The sequence below is a fragment of the Mastigoproctus giganteus genome, chromosome 13, assembly GCF_048544385.1.
Source record: "Mastigoproctus giganteus isolate SK-2022 chromosome 13, ASM4854438v1, whole genome shotgun sequence".
In the NCBI taxonomy this organism is placed as follows: Eukaryota; Metazoa; Arthropoda; class Arachnida; order Uropygi; family Thelyphonidae; genus Mastigoproctus; species Mastigoproctus giganteus.
The window spans coordinates 21433183-21452074 of NC_143587.1; the positions used below are offsets into that span (position 1 = coordinate 21433183).

The following is an 18892-nucleotide window of genomic DNA, read 5'->3' on the forward strand; positions in this document are numbered from 1 at the left end:
AGCTGAACATATAAGAAATGTATTGTGACTTATCAAAAACAAAAAAATTTAGTTAAATTTATCAAAAAAAAAAAAAAAATCAAGCTGCAAAAGACTTCTTTTGTATAATGCCCAATGAAGTTGGCCATTATACAAAAAGTGCTCTGAAAATCATTTAAAATTTTCAGAATTAGTGATATTTTGGTTAAAATTAGGGAAATTCTGCTCTAGGCATGAAGTGATGATGTCATGTAAGTCACACAATTTAAAATGTAGATGAGCAGGTAAAAAAATATCTGAAGAAGTATAATGCTCTTAGTCTAACTCTGGATGAAAGCAAAGACATAAATGATGTTACCTATTTTACATTAGTAACATGATTCTATTCACCAAGATGTGAATCTATAGTAGTGGCAAATGATGTGAGGAAGCAAGCTTATACAGCATCAGAGAAAAAAGAAACTTATCCACCTTGTCCCCCCTCTAATAATTCATTTAATCCATCCTTAAATTTATTCAGATTTGCTGGTCACAATTTATTGCCCTGACAGTGCAGTATCAGTCATTGGAGAGTATAGCAGCCAACTTTTTATGTGTAAAACAGCCCTAATTGAAATTAAGAAGTCATACTGGTTTAGGAAATTTTAACAGCCCAAGGGGATGATATGTTACAAAGAGGAACAAAGTTAAACTTCCTCTTATGGTGATGGTTAAAAAATCACATCATTTTGTTGTTACTGATGAGTGCAGTAAGTTGTAAAAATTTGCCATGAAATGTGGTCATAGCACATAAGGAAGGTGAACCTTTATGGTGACAAGAACCTTCGCCATAATCTCCTGCAGTATGCTACCACAAGTTACTCAGAAAAAAAGTCATAGATAGGACAGGAGAATGAGCTGGATGGCAAATAAAATTCAGTAATTTACATGTTTATTGAATGTAGTTACTCCTTTTCAGTAAATAAAAAGAGATGAAGAAAATTTTTGGCGAAGGTAAAGAAAGCCAACACGAGAACCACAGCAAACTATGGGAAACTTTCCAGGCAAATTGGTTTGCCACTATTGCAGTTTCTCCCTGCATTCTCAGTAAACAGACTGTGCACATCATCGGTAGTGGCAGTAGAAGTCGAGAATGGTATATTAATTGACATGTAGGCATTACAGACTATGTACTGATTGGTGCGTGAACACAACAGACGATAACATCATAGCATTAAGTAATTTATTGATGTTGTGATACATGTGTGTATATATATATATAAAGAAGCTTTCTTTATAATCCATAGGAAAGGCATGAAATGTATATTCTCAATTGTTGATTGAGCGTATACATGTGATGTCTTTTCTACCCATTCTCACATACTACGAGAGGTATTTAGATGATTTTCTGGTTATTACTAATAGTAGCACTATTCAAGGCATTTTACATTCATTTAATAATATTCATCCTAGACTCAATTTTACATTGGAAAGGGAAAATATGGATACTAAGTCATTAAATTTTCTAAATTTTGTGCTTACTCGGGACGTGAATAAAATCCAATTTAACAGCTATCACCCGTTCATCTACAAAAGGTCTATTATCTTTAATCAATGCCTAATAAATATTCAAAAAGCAGATTTCGTAGTGTATCTACGGAATCTGCTTTAGACTCAGAAATACAGATATTAACCAGCAGGTTCTTAAACAGGGGTTACCCCCTTGCTACTACAATAAATCAAATTGGGGTACAAGCTGAGGATAGGATACAAAAAAATTTCACCAACCAACAATAGTAACATCAGAAAATACTTTATTTCTGTCCCATACATTGAACAGTGGCACAAGCAGCTTTACAGATTCTTTAAAGATACCGAATTTAAGATTGTGGCCAGGCCAATATGGAAATTACATGCTATACTGAACAATTGCTCAATCCTCTTTGTCGGCACCATGATAACAGTCAAAATGAACTATTCTGTAAAGAACTTCACAGGGTTAAGGCAGAAACACACTATTATCACCTCATGCGTGTCATATTTTACTAAAGCGCACAATTTTCATATTCTTCTCTTCATTCCTATTGTTTAAACTTGTTACTTTGTATCTCACTTATGTGTGCTGTGTTCGTTGTTATTGATTGCTTATTTTATTTTATTTCTATTGTTTTAAATTTTACAATCCTAAAAAAAAAAAAATATATGTAAGTCGAAGTTATGTAACTGGACCTTAAGTCGGGACTTACTGTAATTGATTATTTGAATTATGAGTCATTCAGTTATGCCCACTACTACGTATGTGATGTCAAGATTATTTTTTGCATCCTTGCTTTGTTACTGTGTCTTAGTAGCTAATCAGACAAGTTCTCCCTGTAACACATCAATGCTAATTTCTATATAACTGCCTTCCTGCCAAATATCCTGCAGTATTCTTTTAACTGCTGATTCAATTATTTTTCCTGGAACAGAAGTTAAGCTTACTGGTTTGTAATTTCTCACTTCACCATTTGATCTCCCTTTGTGAATAGAAGAAACATTAGCATTAGTAGAGGCATTTGATGCAAGAAAGCAAGCTTATGCAGCATCAGCCAAAAAAAAAAAAAAAAAACCCACTTCCACTTCACCCCTCTGTTCGTTCAAAATACCTGTCCAGCTGAGCCTTAAACTTATTTAGGCTATCAACCTCCACCACAAGGGATGGCAGTCTGTTCCACCAACCAACCACCCGCTGGCTAAAGGCAAATTTCCGCACGTCTATCCTACATCTGTCTTTCCTCAATTTGAATTTATGCCCTCTCAGGTGATTTTTCTGAGCTAGAGGAAGAATCCCATCAGCATTGAGCATGAAACATTTGTACACCTCCAATCTATATGCCTAATTTACTTTTAGCTTCAACAATTTCTTCTCCACTTTCTTCTCAGTTATCAAAAAATCATTTAGCTCCAGTTATAACTTGTTATACTTCTACTCCCATCCCTAAAGACATTCTTCATATGTGAATATAAATACAAAATGATTTTTCATTTTGTCAATAAACTGAACACTATCATCATTGGCTATGCTATTCATATCTGGCAAGCCATTCAAGGAAGTATGTGATGTTTTTCTGGTGTGTGAAATTCTAAATTTGAAAAACTTGATTTAACCAATTGGCTGGCACATTGGTGTATCTAATATACCAAAAACAGTAAAACTTATGAATTTATGAATCTGTTAGAATCGTGTAACTAAATTTTAGCATTCCTCCAGTATGATATTTACTTTTTATCTCCATTGTTAATTATTTTTTAGTTGCAAAAGTTTAGCCATAGAAATTCTTCTTTCAAAATAGGTATTTTGCTGTTGTGATAACTTTCCATAGGATTTTGGTTTCCTTCATTTTTCTCTCACTTCTCCTTTTTGGCCCTTAGCTGCTCAGTTTTTTTTTTATTTTTTTAAATAACAAGACTGTTTCTTTTTATGACCTTATACAGTGTAATATGATAATTAGGAATAAAATTAAGGTTTCCCAGTTTTGCATCCACTAAAGGATTAAAAAGAAATTATTTTTGGTATTTACTTATGATACAGTAATAATGATGATAGCAGTAATGGGTAAAAATATTGGCTTTGTTGAATTTTTGTTGTAAGGAATTTTTTTTATTTCTTTTTATTATTATTTTTTTAATTCTTTGTTTTTGTTTTATTATTTATTTATTTTTATTTTATTTTTTTGCCATTGTAGCAAAAGCCTCTGACTTCCTTGCACTGTATGGCTAATATTAATATGCAATGTACAATTTAGTGAATTGCATCACATCTGTACATATAAAAGCAAAGTTTAAAAGCATTTGTAGTAAAAGCTTGCTATTACCATCTGCATGATGGCACCCAACTGAGAATAAATAATCATACTCTTTTCTACTCAAGAAGAATTAGTTGTTCAAAGTGAACAACAAAGTTCAAACTACGAGAAGTGGACAACTGATTTATGAAGGAATTTGCAATGTGAAATGTTGTAATGATGCCATTTTGTGCAACCTTTTTCTTTTATATGTAGAGATTTGATATGACGCATTAACTTATGTATCTTATCCATAGATTGAAGCTTTTGCTTAAAAAAAAATTTGGAATAAAAAATTAGGCAAGCCTATTCTAGCATTTCACTTATAGTTACATCATTCCAAATTCTTTGTAGTTTCTTAATATTTTAAATTTAAAAAAAATGTATTATGGTAGTCCTCAGCTTACTCAGTTCTGTAGTGGAAAGGCAAATTTTAAATCTAAAACTCAAATTTCAGTAAACTGTACCACTGAGCAGTGCACCTGAAGTGGTTTATCAGTTGCAGTAATATAGCCTGGTTTTTTTTTTTTATATACACCAAGAATAATACCACTTGTCATAAAAATCAAAAATAGACTCATATTTACAAAGTGTATTATTGACCATGAGGAAAATAATGTAAAATTAAAATAAATCAAGCAGAGTTGTATTCAGTTGAGTTCAACTACAAAAAATCACCTTTGGGTTTCCGATATTGGAATATGTTGTGAACTGGTCAAAGATGCAATTTACAATATATATAAATATTCAGCATGCAGAAACATTAAAAGAATGAGGTCTGGATCATAATAGGGTTAAATCTTCAAAAGGGTCCTAATCCTTTTGAAGATTTACTGCAGTTTGATAATGGAGAAGGGGAAAAAAGGCAAAAATCTCTGCATGGAATTCAAGAATTTGCTTGTTGACATGTGGTAACAGTGTTGCCGAGATGGTGGGGTTTTTTATTTTTTATTTATTTTTTTAATACCATTATGTAAAATTTTTATAAACCTAGTATATAGGTAATATACAATTTTTAGGGAATTGCACAGTTATGTTCCATAATGAATTTAATTACTCTTCATAGTGTAAAATTACATGTTTCCTTCTGTGGAATTTATGGTATATTATTTTATTTATTTATTTTTTTCAGTGAAATTTGTTAACTAAATGTGTTGTGAAATTATCAGATCTATAAAAAAAAATACTGAAATTAGAATTATAACAGTAATAATGTTAAAAAGGCCTCAGAATCCAGTATCCATGATAAGTTTTAAAATTCTGTGTAATCCAGACAAACGAAAAAACAAATGTTTAGGTAGAACCTTTTAATAAGGTAAAGTAAGGCAAAACAAACAAATTAAAACAATCTTAATTTAAATAATTTTAATTTTAATCAAATTAAAACAAATTAAAGCAAGGTAATAAGTCTTTAATGATCCCAAGTTTGAGTACACTGGATCAACAAGATCAAGGTTGTTGATTAGCCTTACTCCAGAGTTTGGGGAGTAATTACCAGATTTTAGCAGTCTATCAAAGCTTGAAGTTAATTTTGGTGAATGACAGGGATGGGATGGTGAAATTGTAACACCAACAGAATCCCTGATGTTGTGACCTGATTCTGCTGTCTCAATTGTTTCACCATAAAGTTAATGTTTTACTGAAAAACAGTGAACAAAAGAAGAAATTAGTAGTAGTGACATGTGATACAAGAAAGCAAGTGTATGAGCTTATGCAGCATCAGCCAGAAAAGGAAAAAAAAAATCACACCATTCCCTCCAAATGCTCGTCCAGTTCCTCCTTAAATTTATTTAACCTATCAACTTCTACAACGACAGATGGAAGTTTGTTCCAGCAATTAACCACCCGCTGGCTAAAGGCAAATTTCCGCACATCTATTCTACATCTACCTTTTCTTAATTTTAATTTATGCCCCCTTAGGTTCGTAATCTGAACAAGTGGAAGGATCCTATCAGAATTCAATGTGCTCAACGCATTCAAGGCCTTATACACCTCAATCAGATCACTGTGCAGGTGCCTAGTCTCCAGCCACTACAATTTGCAGAACTTAAACCTCTTTTGGTAAGAGGATCCCTTCATTCCCCTCACCAATCTTGTTGCCCTTCTCTGTACACGCTCAAGCAAATCTACATCCTTCCTAAAATGAGGCCTCAAGACCTGTATGCAGTACTCAAGGCGTGGCCTGACCATTGCCTTATACAGATGGACAATCACCTCCTTTTCCCAGCTAGCAAAAAATTCCTATATATCATTGACAAAACCCCATAACCTGCCCTGGCAGCTTGTCTGCATTGCTCAGAAAACTTCATATCTGACTGCACAATTACTCCCAGGTCTTTCATTTTCTACCACCTTAAGTGTAGTACCACACAGTTGGTACATTTCTTTGGGGTTACTTCTACCCATATGCAGTACTTTGCATTTGTCAAGGTTAAACTTCAGTTGCCACTTTTTAGCCCATCTGCCCAAATTATCTAGATCGTGTTGCAGTAGCACACTGCCATTACTGTCATTAAGAACCCTGCCGAGCTTTGTATCATCTGCATTAAGCCTGATATACCTTCATCAATATCATTGATAAATATACAAAACAACAGAGGACCTAAAACCGAACCCTGTGGGACTCCACTAATGACATTAGTCCACGAAGAGCAGCACCCATTCATTACCACCCTCTGTCTTCTCCAACTCAACCATCCTTTTATCCATTGAAGCAACTTACCCTTAATACCATTCTGCTCCAATTTGTACAATAGTCTTCCATGCGCAACAGTGTCAAAAGCTTTCCTGAAATCCAAATATATGGTATCAAAATTATTTTTTGCATCCAGTTCCTTTGTAACCACATCATAATATCCTATCAAATTTGTCAGACAAGACTTTCCCTTAACAAACCCATGCTGTGTCTGAATTATTGCTGCAGTCTTGTCTAGATGATCCTGCAATGCATCTTTAACCAGTGACTCCATTATTTTACCCAGAACAGAAGTTAAACTAACTGGTCTGTAATTACTCATGTCACCCTTCGATCCCCCTTTGCGAATTGAGGATGCATTTACACATCTCCACTCCGTGGGGACCTCCCCTGAGTCCAAGGATGCTCTCATAATTACGGCTAAGCATTTGCTTAGTTGCTTTGCCACCTCCTTTAAAATAACTGGATAGATCCCATCCACCCCAGGTTCCTTTCTTAAGTTTAACTTCAACAATTTCTCCTCCACTTTGCTCTCAGTTATTACAAAATCATTAAGCACCCTGCTACAATTTGATAACCTTCTGCCATTTTCAAACCTTAATAACTCCTCATGTGTGAGTGTAGATGCAAAATACTCATTCAGTTTGTTTGCTATCTGAGCAGGATCATCAACAGTGGACCCATCAATATCAAGTGGACCAATCAGATTCATCCCCTTCCTTTTAGAGTTTATATAAGTAAAGAAATCCTTGCTGTTTTTCTTAACGTCTTTTGCTAAGAAAAGAGTTTTTTTTTTTCTTAGCAAAAGCATCTTTTGCATCTTTCTTAGCATCTTTTGCTAGTCTGTAATCAGGTCACAAAGGAGGTTAGGCAGGCAAAGCCTGCCTAACCTCCTTTGTGACCTGATTACAGACTAGCTTATATCTGCCATAGGCTTCTGTGTCGCTTGATAATTTATATGCATCCCATGCATTTTTCTTCTCCTCCGTGAGTCTCATTAGTTCATTTGATAACCATTTAGGCCTAAACCTTGAACAGTATTTCTTAATAGGTATGAAACTTTTAGTAGCATCCACGATTAATTCCTTGAATGCTTCCCACTTAGAATTTACTGTTGGTAACATCATCAGTTGATCCCACTGTACTGACATTTACGGAAGCAAAAACCCTTTCCTTTACCCCTGATGGTAATTATATCTTTAAGTAAATCTCACATCAGTACACTGTGATCACTGCCACCTAGTGGTTCCTTTATCTGCAAATTCTTAATACACAAATGATCACTGCTGATAACCAGCTCAAGGGTATTACCCTCTCTGGTTGCCTCTCGAACATGCTGCTGCAGAAAACAATCATCCAATAAATCCACAAAAGTCTTACTAGTGTGTGAGTGACCAAACCACAAGTTCCAGTCAATATCTGGGAAGTTAAAATCCCCCATTATAAGACATACTGTTTTACTAGCCCACTCTATTTCTCTGTACTGTTTTACTAGCCCACTCTATTTCTCTTTTTTTTTGCTTTCACAATGCTTATGTCACACCAAACTGACTCAACAGTGCACTGTTCATCAACTGGATGCACTTCTTTCGATTTTGTGTTTTTCTTAATTAACAGCATAACACCTCCTCCCTTCCTATCCTGTCTATCCTTTCTGTATACACATTGTACTCCCCAAATTTCAGTTCTGCATTCGTTATATCTGTGTGCCACCACGTCTCTGCTATCCCAACAATATCCACCTTTGATGTCTTGACCAACACTTCAAATTCAACAAATTGATTTACTATACTTCTAGAATTGGTATACATGCAAGTATACATATACCAATCCTTATTATTAGTTACCGTAACACATCCCATATACCCACCTGTTTCACGATGACTGCCATCCGTTCCTGAAACCCACAGCACCCCTTGCTCCAGGTCGCTACTTATTCTAATAGAAGTTGTGCAAGAAGCACCTTCACCTCTGCCTGCGGCTACTTTTAAAGTTTTAGTCTGTGAATTCCCCCCCCCAAAGCTAGCAGTTTTCCGACCCACCTAACACTGCCTCGATAGCATCAGCAAATATTCTTGCACCCTTTCTATTTAAGTGTGTCCCATCCCTGTAGAAGCAGTCTCTCCTGTTAACAAGCACAGACCACGCTGAAAAAAATTCTACCTCTTGAGCCTTGCACATTTCCTCCAGGGCCGAATTGATTGACCAGGCTCTCATCATGTATTCCCTCCTTTCGTGTTTGGTCAGAATTGCAGATACTTTCAAATTTAACCCTGACTCACAACTTTTTTGCAACATTGACCTATACTTGTTAAGTAAATCTGCAGATCTCCTACTCTTAATGTCATTGGTGCCAACGTGTACAACAATATCACCTTTTGTGCCCTTAAAAGATGATACAGGCGGGCCTCGATTAACGCGATTAATTCAGCCCGCGAGCACATCCCGCAAAACGGAAACGCGTTAATCGAATATAATAACCAATAGGAAAAATTATAATTGGTCCTTGACCTTCTGGAATGTCCATAAAGAATTTTAAAAATACCTTTTAAATAACTTTTTAACTGTATATAATGTAAAAGATAATGAAAATAATTATGGAATTAAATGTTTATTGCATAAAGCAGCAGTTCTTAAACTGTGCACCCGGCAATATTTTAAATTTTCGAAGGAAACACAGCAATACTCGACATCTGTCGGACACCGCGTGAACTACTAGCTCGAGGTTGTTCACAGTTTCAGCATTTCTTATTAAGTTGTTTGGACTTAACTACTAAAGGAAACTGTTAGGTATTTCTTTTGGTTTGGGTGCGCCTTGAAAAAATTACTGAGACATTAAAGGTGCTGTGAACCGAGAAACTTTGGGAACCTCTGACATAAAATACACAATGAAGAAATTACTGTTGCGGAAATATTTGAACAGTGTTGACTTTCTCTTTTCATCAATCAATTTCCGATAGCCGACAACAATCTTCTCTGGGCCCTGGCGAAATAAATATCGCAGAGAATGTCAAACCTTTTGTTTGGGGTTCTGTGCGATACGAAAGATTTCATCTAATTCTTTTACCGTTATCTCCTTCGCGGTAACATTTTCATCTGGCTCATTTAAAAATTTGAATTTTTAAATGCAAGTCTGCATTGACTTTATTAGCAGGAAACAAACACGTCTTCTTCCGATGGTTGATGGAACACACCAAGGCTGGCAGCAGGCAAACTTTTGTTTATTGACCGTACGACTCGCGGTAAGCTTAACGCGCGATTCAAATCGTTTTCAACTATCGCATAAAAAAAAAAGATCGCGTTAACTGGAAATTTGCATCATGTAAAGTGAAAAGTGGTATCATGTTTCAAATAGTGTTAATCGAACGCGCGTTATGCGAGGCCTAGCTGTTATATGCTTTACAACGTCATCAACTTTTGCCCCTGGCAGACATACCCTGGTCCTGTTCCATCTATCCTTTTTACATAGTATATTCCCCGTCTCCCCGACAATAGAGTCACCAACAATAACTAGTTCCTTTGGGACCAGCGCATTCTGTCTTGGAGGTTGCCGCTGTGTTGCTTGATGTCCAGGAGTGAACTCTGGCGTTGAATTGGGCAGCTGAGAGCTTCACGGGCTTCTCATTAATTTCTTCAAGGGCATCTACCCTACACCTCAAGCTCTCATAGACGCCCAGTAGAACGCTGAGTTGATGCCTAATTTCTAGACACTCTCTGCACCTGGCACACACAAAGACATCCTCCTTGGCTATATCATGTTCTGTTCCAGAGAGTTCGCCAAACATTTCACAAGTTGCACATTTTTTTAGGCTGTGATGTGTTGGAGAATCTCCCCCCTCAGTTCTCCCCCGAGTCACAGCACTCCTGCCACTTTGTGCCCATTGCTTTGCTGCTCTAGTCTGGGGCATGATATTTTAAATTGATAAGATCAATAAATTTAATTAATTAATTGTCAATACTACGCTATCTAATAGAATCCTAAATGCAATGATGCGTATTGCGCTATATAATTATACGTTAGAGCTGTCTAGTTACAACAATTAAAAATTTGAATTCCCTACTACTCTACACAAAAACAGTGGCTGCAAGATTCTAACGAAATAATGATTTTACGTATATTAAGTAGTAATCTACAAAAACTCTTTATTTAAAATAAAAATAACCAGCGTAACTATGAATATAAGACTACGTATAAAGTACAATATAAAATAACAATTAGGTAAATAAAAAGGCAAACACTTATCGCTTTTTTGGAGCCTGTAATTTTTAAAGAGAGTCAGCGCCGTCTTTTAAAGTCCTGAGAAAGCCCCAGATCTGGGCAGGGTAGAAGAAGATTAGGCATCTTTCTTAGCCCATTTAAGATTCAGGATCCTACAGCAAATATACATTGTTGTATATTACTGATATAGGTAGCAGTGCTCGGAGATTAGGAATATATAGGGTATGTCAAAATGATGTTAACACTTATATGGAATAAACGTTTGAATTTTATTTATTTATGTATATATATATATATATATATACAGGCATACCTCGAATAACGAATAGGATGCGTTCCACGAAATTACTTCGTTAAGCGAAACTTCGTTTTCAGAGGTAAAAATATTATGGCCAGAATAGGGATACGTTCCTACGTAAAGAAAATGAAAAGCTTTTTTTTTCGAACAAAGAAAAGTTTTATTAAATAAACAATCAACTTACATACAAAGTGAAATCACATTTTAAAATATGAGTCTAAAGTTGATTGCTTATGCTTTTTTTCTCTTTCATTTAACAATTGCCTATACGGAGTTATTGCATTTAACACAGATCGCTTAACAATAAAACTTCCTCCTAAATCAGGATCATTTTTACTAAAAAAATTTAAAACGTTTTCAGTGTCATTTAAGCACCTTTTTAAATCTTTGGTTGTTAACACTTTTTCGGCAGGAACTTATTTAACTTCGTCTTCATTGCTAACAAGGTTTTCTAAATCTTCCACTGAAAAACCATCATCTTCTGCATTCAATAAATTTCTAACATCCTCTTCATCGACATTTTCGAAACCTATTGATTGAGCCATCTGGATAACTTCATTTCTAATTTCTTGGATGTTATTTTCTTCTTCTAGTACAACTTCTGGTCATATTTTGCGCCAAACTCCATTTAAGCATTTCTTAGTGACTTCTTTCCAAGAACTATCAATGTTTTCAATTGCGTTTTTAATGGTGGAGTTTTTCCAAAAAGTTTTAACTGTCATTTCCTCTTTATCCTCTAGTTCAGTTAAATTGCTTAATGTTCGACGCAGATAATAAGCTTTAAATGATGCTATTATTCCCTGATCCAATGGTTGAATCAGGGAAGTTGTGTTTGCTGGAAGAAACAACTTTGACAGGAATGCATGTGTCCAACGTGTTAAGATCAGTAGGATGTCCCGGAGCATTGTCTAACAACAAAAGAGCTTTTTCTTCAAAGTTGTTTTTTTGACAATACCGTTTTACTTTAGGACAAAAGTGGTTAACAAACCAATCAGTAAATAACTCCTTGGTAACCCACGCTTTTCTATTTGCTTTCCATATTACAGGTAAATTCATTTTTATGTTACCTTTTAACGCCTTCGGATTTTCTGAATGGTAAACTAATAACAATTTTAATTTATAATCGCCAGAGGCATTTGATCCAAAGAGTAACGATAAACGGTCTTTGGCTGCTTTGAACCCAGCAGCTGATTTTTCTTCAATAGAAATGAAGCTTTTTGTTGGTAGCCGTTTCCAGAACAAACCGCTTTCGTCAACACTGAACAACAAATTTGGTGGAAATTTTTCACGTTCAATTATTTCCTTTAGTTTTTCTGGAAACTTATTTGCAGCTTCTGTTAATTTTACACTATGAATCCTGGCCCGTTTTTTAAATTTCTCGAACCAACCACGAGAAGCCCCAAAGGTTTCCGTAATTTCTTCAGTTTGTTTAGATTTCAGGTGATTAAACTGGAATTTTTTTTTATGTTAAATGGGGCTTGAAATTGCGGACTTCGTTATATAGAAGCTTCGTTATCAGAGGTAATGTTAACCGAGGTATGCCTGTATATATATATTTTTTTTTTTTTAGATATAATGGCAGATAGGTTAATGCTAGAAGAAAGAAGAGTGGTGGCAAGCTTGACAGATAAAATAAAATTCAAATGGTCATTCCATATAAGTGTTAAAATAATTTTGACATACCCTGTATAAGATCCCAGAGTATTTACAAATATTTATATATTTTAAAATGATCTTCATGTTTTTGATCTTACTAGATTTAACTTCTTGAGTCAGAAGCTCTTTAATGACTTTTTTTTAAATACTCTGATTTTGAAGGTGAGTTTAGAATTTAAAAAGAATCCAAGAAACTTAAGTACTGAAACTGCACATGAAGTAATAGAGGAAAGGGCCTTGATGCTAGTGAATTGATGTATTGGGTCTTAGCCAAATTCAGTTTCAGAATAAAGAAGGTAAAGTAATGGTTAAAGTTGGAAATGGCAGAAGAAACTTATTTCCTCGCCAGGAAATTTCTAATTGAATACTTATTGCAACATATGAAGGATAACTACAAGAAGACTTTAAGTGTATGCGAAATATACTGATTCATGTAGTAGTGCTTCAGCATATCAGTTTAACATTTCAACGCATCAATACACCATTCAATATATCACACAATTCAGTATGACCTGATAATTTCATAATACCTTGTGTACTACAAAATATTAAGTATTTAATTCTTATTGAAACAATTTGTAAAGATTGTTACATGACAGTATTTTCTTTTAAAGCCTATCAACAATGCTGACTTCATTGTTCCAGTTGAAATAGATGACACAATTCATCAAGTAAGTAAATGCTAATTTTATTATTCTGAAATTCAGCTTAAGTACATCATCGATGTTCTGTCAGTCATATATTGGCTTTATGGACCCTCCCCTCCCTCCTGGTCCACATCTTTTGGGCTTCTACTTTCTTTGTATGTCTGCTTGTCTTGATTATAATTATCAGTGGCATGATACATGTGACTAGACTCGCTAGTTAGAAAATTAAACATTTTCTTTGTAAGGTTTGTTCAGTCTGATTTTATTTATTTGGTAATTACACTAATGGAAAATAAGTATATGTACAGATGTTTCACAGATCAGTTCTTTCTACTTCCTCAGTTGAAATGATCTCTGATCTGTCAGTTCCTTCAAAGCCAAACTTGAAACTGAGCAACTCAAAACTGAAAAGTAGAAATCTTATAATCCCACTATGGAAGCAAAAATGTACACCAGAAGCTTTGAGATTCCTCTTTCTCCACATGGTGATAGAATTCATGAAGGACTTTATAAGTTGCTTAGCTAAAGTGACTTTCATAAGGTTGCAATTAATGTAAATTGTGTGCATGTCTCGGGAGGCTTTGTATGAAAGGTCATACGGCTTGTGGGATTCCTCTTCATTCTCACCCACACAAATCATCAGAGGACTTGCCAGATAGATTCATATAAAGGGTGGTTTTTTTTTGGTTTTTTTTTTTATTTATCATACATAGCTGCCAACTCTCCAGATTTACAACAGAAAATTCATCTTTTTGATTCGATTTGACTTCTCCATCTCATCATATTAAAGTTGTTACTATAGAGCTTCCCTGTTTTGCAAAAATGGTTTTTCTCTATCATTTACTTTTCACAAAGAATAGTAAAACTGTGTGTTAAAATCAGAATTTTAAAAATCCTGTGAATTTTTTCTTAATTTCATTGAAGAATTTGTCTGTGGTAAACACCTGCAAATAATTTGCCATAATTGTTCAGTTAGTCATATATAAAAAAGCAAACTATATTCTGCAAATTTTCATTTCCAGTGCAGTGCATATGCCCTGGGCTGATATCCTCTCTCACTTTAGAAAGTAATAAAGATTAATAAAATAATTTAAAGTTTATTAAAAATTAATATAATTAAAGATTTATTTTCTTTGAAAATAAATTATATATTTTCAACTCCTAATTCGCATTGCTGATAGTCTAGAAATACGAGCTAGAAATACTGTCCTTCCCTGTCAGTAAATTAGTAAAGGCCATCTTCCTTGTCAATCACAGTTACAAAAGACCAGTGAAAGACAATACACTGTGAATGTTTAAACAAATTTAACATTTATAATTGAAGTTATTTGTATGCTAATATGATTCAATGAAGTGTTACAGCTTCAAATATTTGATACACTCATAGCAAGAGCTTTATGACTTTGTGAATAAATTTGATAAATTGTGGACTTTGTTTGTTGTCCATATGTGATTACCTAATACTAAAGCACATTTTTTTATTAGTCAAATGTCTACTAGCTATAAGCAAAATCTGTATAATAATTGCTTATGTCCCTCTGTTTAGAATGCTTTTTGAATGTTTAGAATGCTCTCAAAGACTAAACAAGCTTTTGACCTGATTCCTTTTGCAAAAGCTTTTATTTATCAGTAAAATTTCTGACCAATTTTCAAATCCCATTGAAAAGAAGACAATTTCTTAGTTTTTGTCATCACAATCAACAAATCTCAGGATCTGTCACAACTTTTTTGCTGTTTTTGCTCATGGACAACTTTAGTAGTTTTTCAGGTCACGATAATTTTTGTGCAATATTTGTAATTTCTTTAAAAGATGTAGTCATACATGTAAAAAAATTATCAAATTGCATTTTTACCTAAGTCCATCACACTTGTTCTTAGATGAGTAAAATGGTATAATGAATAAAAAATCACCCTGCACATAGGACAGTCCTATCAGAAAGCTTCCAGCTATTAAAGGAGCACCAAAGATAACGTCAACAGAAGAATAGGATGTTTTTCAAGATCCTTTCAAATACGTTTCAAATAATATTTAATTTTTTTTATTTAGTTATTTTTTGCATTGCTGCTGTATAAATTTGCTTTCTTGCGTAATTTGCCTCTACTAATCTGTCCATTAAGATGCAAATGGTCTTCTTTCAATACATGCTACCATCTGTTATTTTAATAGTGGACACAATTTTAACGTATGATAGCGTGAGAATAGCTTTGCAAATCAAAGGAGAAGATTGTAGCTGTCTGCCAGGTTGAGTTTAAAAGAGCCAAAACTCTTTGGAATTCTGGTCCAGAAGTTGAAATTGAATTAAGCGATAAATAATTAGATACGAAGGATGTTACTTTTTCAAAAAAAAAAAAGTGTCGCGACCAACAATTTTGCAAATTTTTTAAAAATTCTGATTTAATTTTTGGCAGTAATTTTTCTCTAATGTTGGACAACCAAATTAAAATAAGAAGAAATTAATATTTAAAAGCATTTATGTATAAAGTTTTAATTTTTATAATTTTTTAAAATTCCATGAAAACTTCCTACTTTTAAGTAGGGCTTACAATCCCGAGATCCCTGTCATTTTTTCCCAGTATTCAAATACCGCTATTGATACAAAAATACTGGTTTTTCGGTACTAATTTTGAAAATAATTATTTAGTTTAATCATGTAAAGGTGATTTTATAACAACCAACAAAAAATTATAAATATATGCAAAAAGTATTCATAATAACTGCACAATCCTACACCAACCTTTATTAAATAAAATAAATAAATAGCATTGTGTTATATTAAAACAATGATGATGCAAATAAATGAAATAAATAGAATGATATAATTCCACCGGATAAAGATAAAAAGGTAACTGTCTGTACAATAAAATATGAAATTTTAAACGGCAATGAATAAATTACAATAAACAATGTAGATAAAACACAGGATAATAAAAGCGCTAAAACGCCGTAGCTTTCAGAGGCATCCTCCTCCTTTTTCAACAGTGAGGTTTCTTGTACAGCACATCCTTAAATATCAGCAGGCTCACAGTTCTCAGCACATGGTTTCTACAGCAGCATGGGCAGTATTCCACAGGTGTTAAGACCTTGCATTTTGCTGAAAAAAAAAAAAAAAGAATATACAAAAGTATACTGCAGCAGAATTTGGCAAATAAATTGACATGCAATTAGATTCCAAGACTCGTTGGAACGGTTTATTGTCCATGCTTGAAAGCTTTTTTTGAGTTGAGATATTGTGCACAGAAAGCTTTAATTGATTTAGATTCAAGTTTTTATTTTTGTGAGGATGAATTGAATTTATTATCTGTGGCTGTATCTACATTAATGCCTATAAAGTTAATGGTAGATGCGCTATGTCGCAAAGAAGCAAATCTATTAACTGCAGATGCTGCCATAAAATTTACGATGTAAACCTTGGCAATCAAAATTCTGAAATAACTAGAGAATTGGATACAGCATTGAAACTCCATATTTCACAGAGGTCTATGAATTTATCATAGGTTCTTTAGTATTTGCAAAGTGGGACATAATACGATAGAAAATTATTTAGTGTTAGTATTAGTAGTGGCCGTATGGTGCAAAGAAGCTGTTTATGCTGCACCAAGAGAGAGAGAGAGAGAGAGAGAGAGAGAGAGAGAAAAGTAAAATAATAAAAGAAAAGCAAATCAACAACCTATGCATTTCCTTACTCCCAGACAGCTGACCCTTGAATTTTCCCAACCACCCTTGTAGGTAACTTATTCCAGTAATTTCTAACTCGTTGGCAGAAATAAAATTTCTTGAAATCCAGTCTACAGTCTACAGAACTTCTGTAGACTGCAATTTTCAGGAAAGACATGTGAAGTAAGGTTCTTCCAGAAAACTGCAGTTGAATGAATAAACGAGGAAAATGAAAAGTTGGTTCTGTGAGTTTGAAGTTGGACAGTAAATGGATTTTAGCTGGTGGTGGCACGTGTTCGGACTGTTTTGAAAGGGAGAGCGGGAATTATAGAAGCCAATTCAGAAGAACAGTGCCCATGGAAATATCTGTAGAAAAGGCATGCAGCAGAGACGGTACATCTATGAGACAGCGAGTGGAGAGACTCTGTTAGAGATAAATGATTAATTAACCTAACTTCCCTCTTCTGAACGGAATCAAGAAGCCTGAGAGAGATTTTGGGGGCACCATCCCAGATGTGGGAACAATATTCCATGGTAGGGCAGATTTGCGATTTGTACAGAGTGAACAGCTGTTTGGAAGAAAAGTAATGCCGAGAGCAAAAGAGAAAACCAAGTTTTTTAGATGCAGAGGAAGTAATATTTGTAATGTGCTTGGCCAGGAGAGATTAGAAGTCAGGGTAATCCCCAAAAGAGATATATCATTTTGCCTAGAAATTGGAGTGTCACCAAAGATAAGCAGAGGAGCAGAAGAATCCTTTTTGCAAGATATAAGACAAGACTGAGTTTTAGAAGGAATTAAATCAACTAAGTTGTCTTTGCCCCACTGGAGAATTACCTGGAGATCGGAATTTAAAGAATTGATAGTGGATATTCGAGAAGTTGAAGCTGATTGAGCAAGGCAAGGTTTCTCAAAATGGAAAGTGGAATGCAATGTGCTATCATTGGCAAAACTGGATAGGATTTCCAGTCAATGGAAGAAGGGCATTAATATACAAGAGGAAAAGAGTAGGGGAAAGAACTGAACCTTGGGGGACACCAGCATTAGTGGAGAAGTTAGAAGACAGAGCCATCTACTGTCACCCTGAGTGAGCGATCAGAGAGAAAACTGGATAACCAATTACAAAAAACAGTTGGCAAACTGTAAGATGAAAGCTTGTTTAGAATACCTTTATGCCAAACACAATCAGTATTAAAAGCCTTTGAGATGTCAAAAGAACTGCTTGTGTTTCACTGAACTTTTCCATTGAATTTGTCCATAAATGGGTAACATAAGCCAGAATATCACCAGTGGATTGACACCGACAGAATCCATACTGGTGATCGTTGATCAGCCGGAAGGTTTCTAGGTAGTTTAAGAGTTGGTGGTTAATTGATTTCTCCATTACTTTAGAAAGAGAAGTAATTGCAATGGGACGGTAATTGGATGGGAGGGATTGGTCACCCTTTTTGGGAACTGGTTGGATATGAGCAAATTTCCAAACAGAAGGAAAAACACCTTTGGAATAAGAAAGTGAAAAAGCGGCAAAGAACAGAAGTAAGTTCAGGAGCACAGGTTTTGAGAACAAGTGGAGAAATACCATCAGGACCTGGAGCTTTCTTAGCATCAAGATTCATTAAAATACATCTGACATCCTTTAGACGGAAGACCACAGGAGGCATTGAGTGGAGCGTGTTGGGAATGGTGGGAGGTGTTTTACCAAGATAATTAATACATGAGTTGGAAGGAAAAAAGGAATGCTAGCAGGTCAGCTTTATCCTTGGCTGAAGTGATAACAGAAGCATCTGGTTTTGACAGAGGTGGGAGCAGAGATGGACAAAAGTTGCAGCCAAAAGCTTTGGCAAGAGACCAGAATGCTCGACTACCATTAGGGCAAGAAGCAAGTTTTCTACTCTTAGCCTGTTCAAAATCCAGTTTGGACTGGTTAATAACTGCTTTACAA

At 34.7% G+C, this 18892-nt stretch overlaps 1 protein-coding gene across 1 annotated transcript in view; it reads left to right on the forward strand.

The window, feature by feature from the left end:
• Positions 1-18892, forward strand: part of LOC150075846 (carboxy-terminal domain RNA polymerase II polypeptide A small phosphatase 1-like) — an 82652-nt gene that overhangs the window by 42345 nt on the left and 21415 nt on the right. Inside the window, exon 4 of the mRNA XM_090388163.1 lies at positions 13265-13321. Within this exon, the coding sequence (XP_090244289.1) occupies positions 13265-13321 (57 nt within the window). The remainder of the gene's footprint in view (positions 1-13264; positions 13322-18892) is intronic.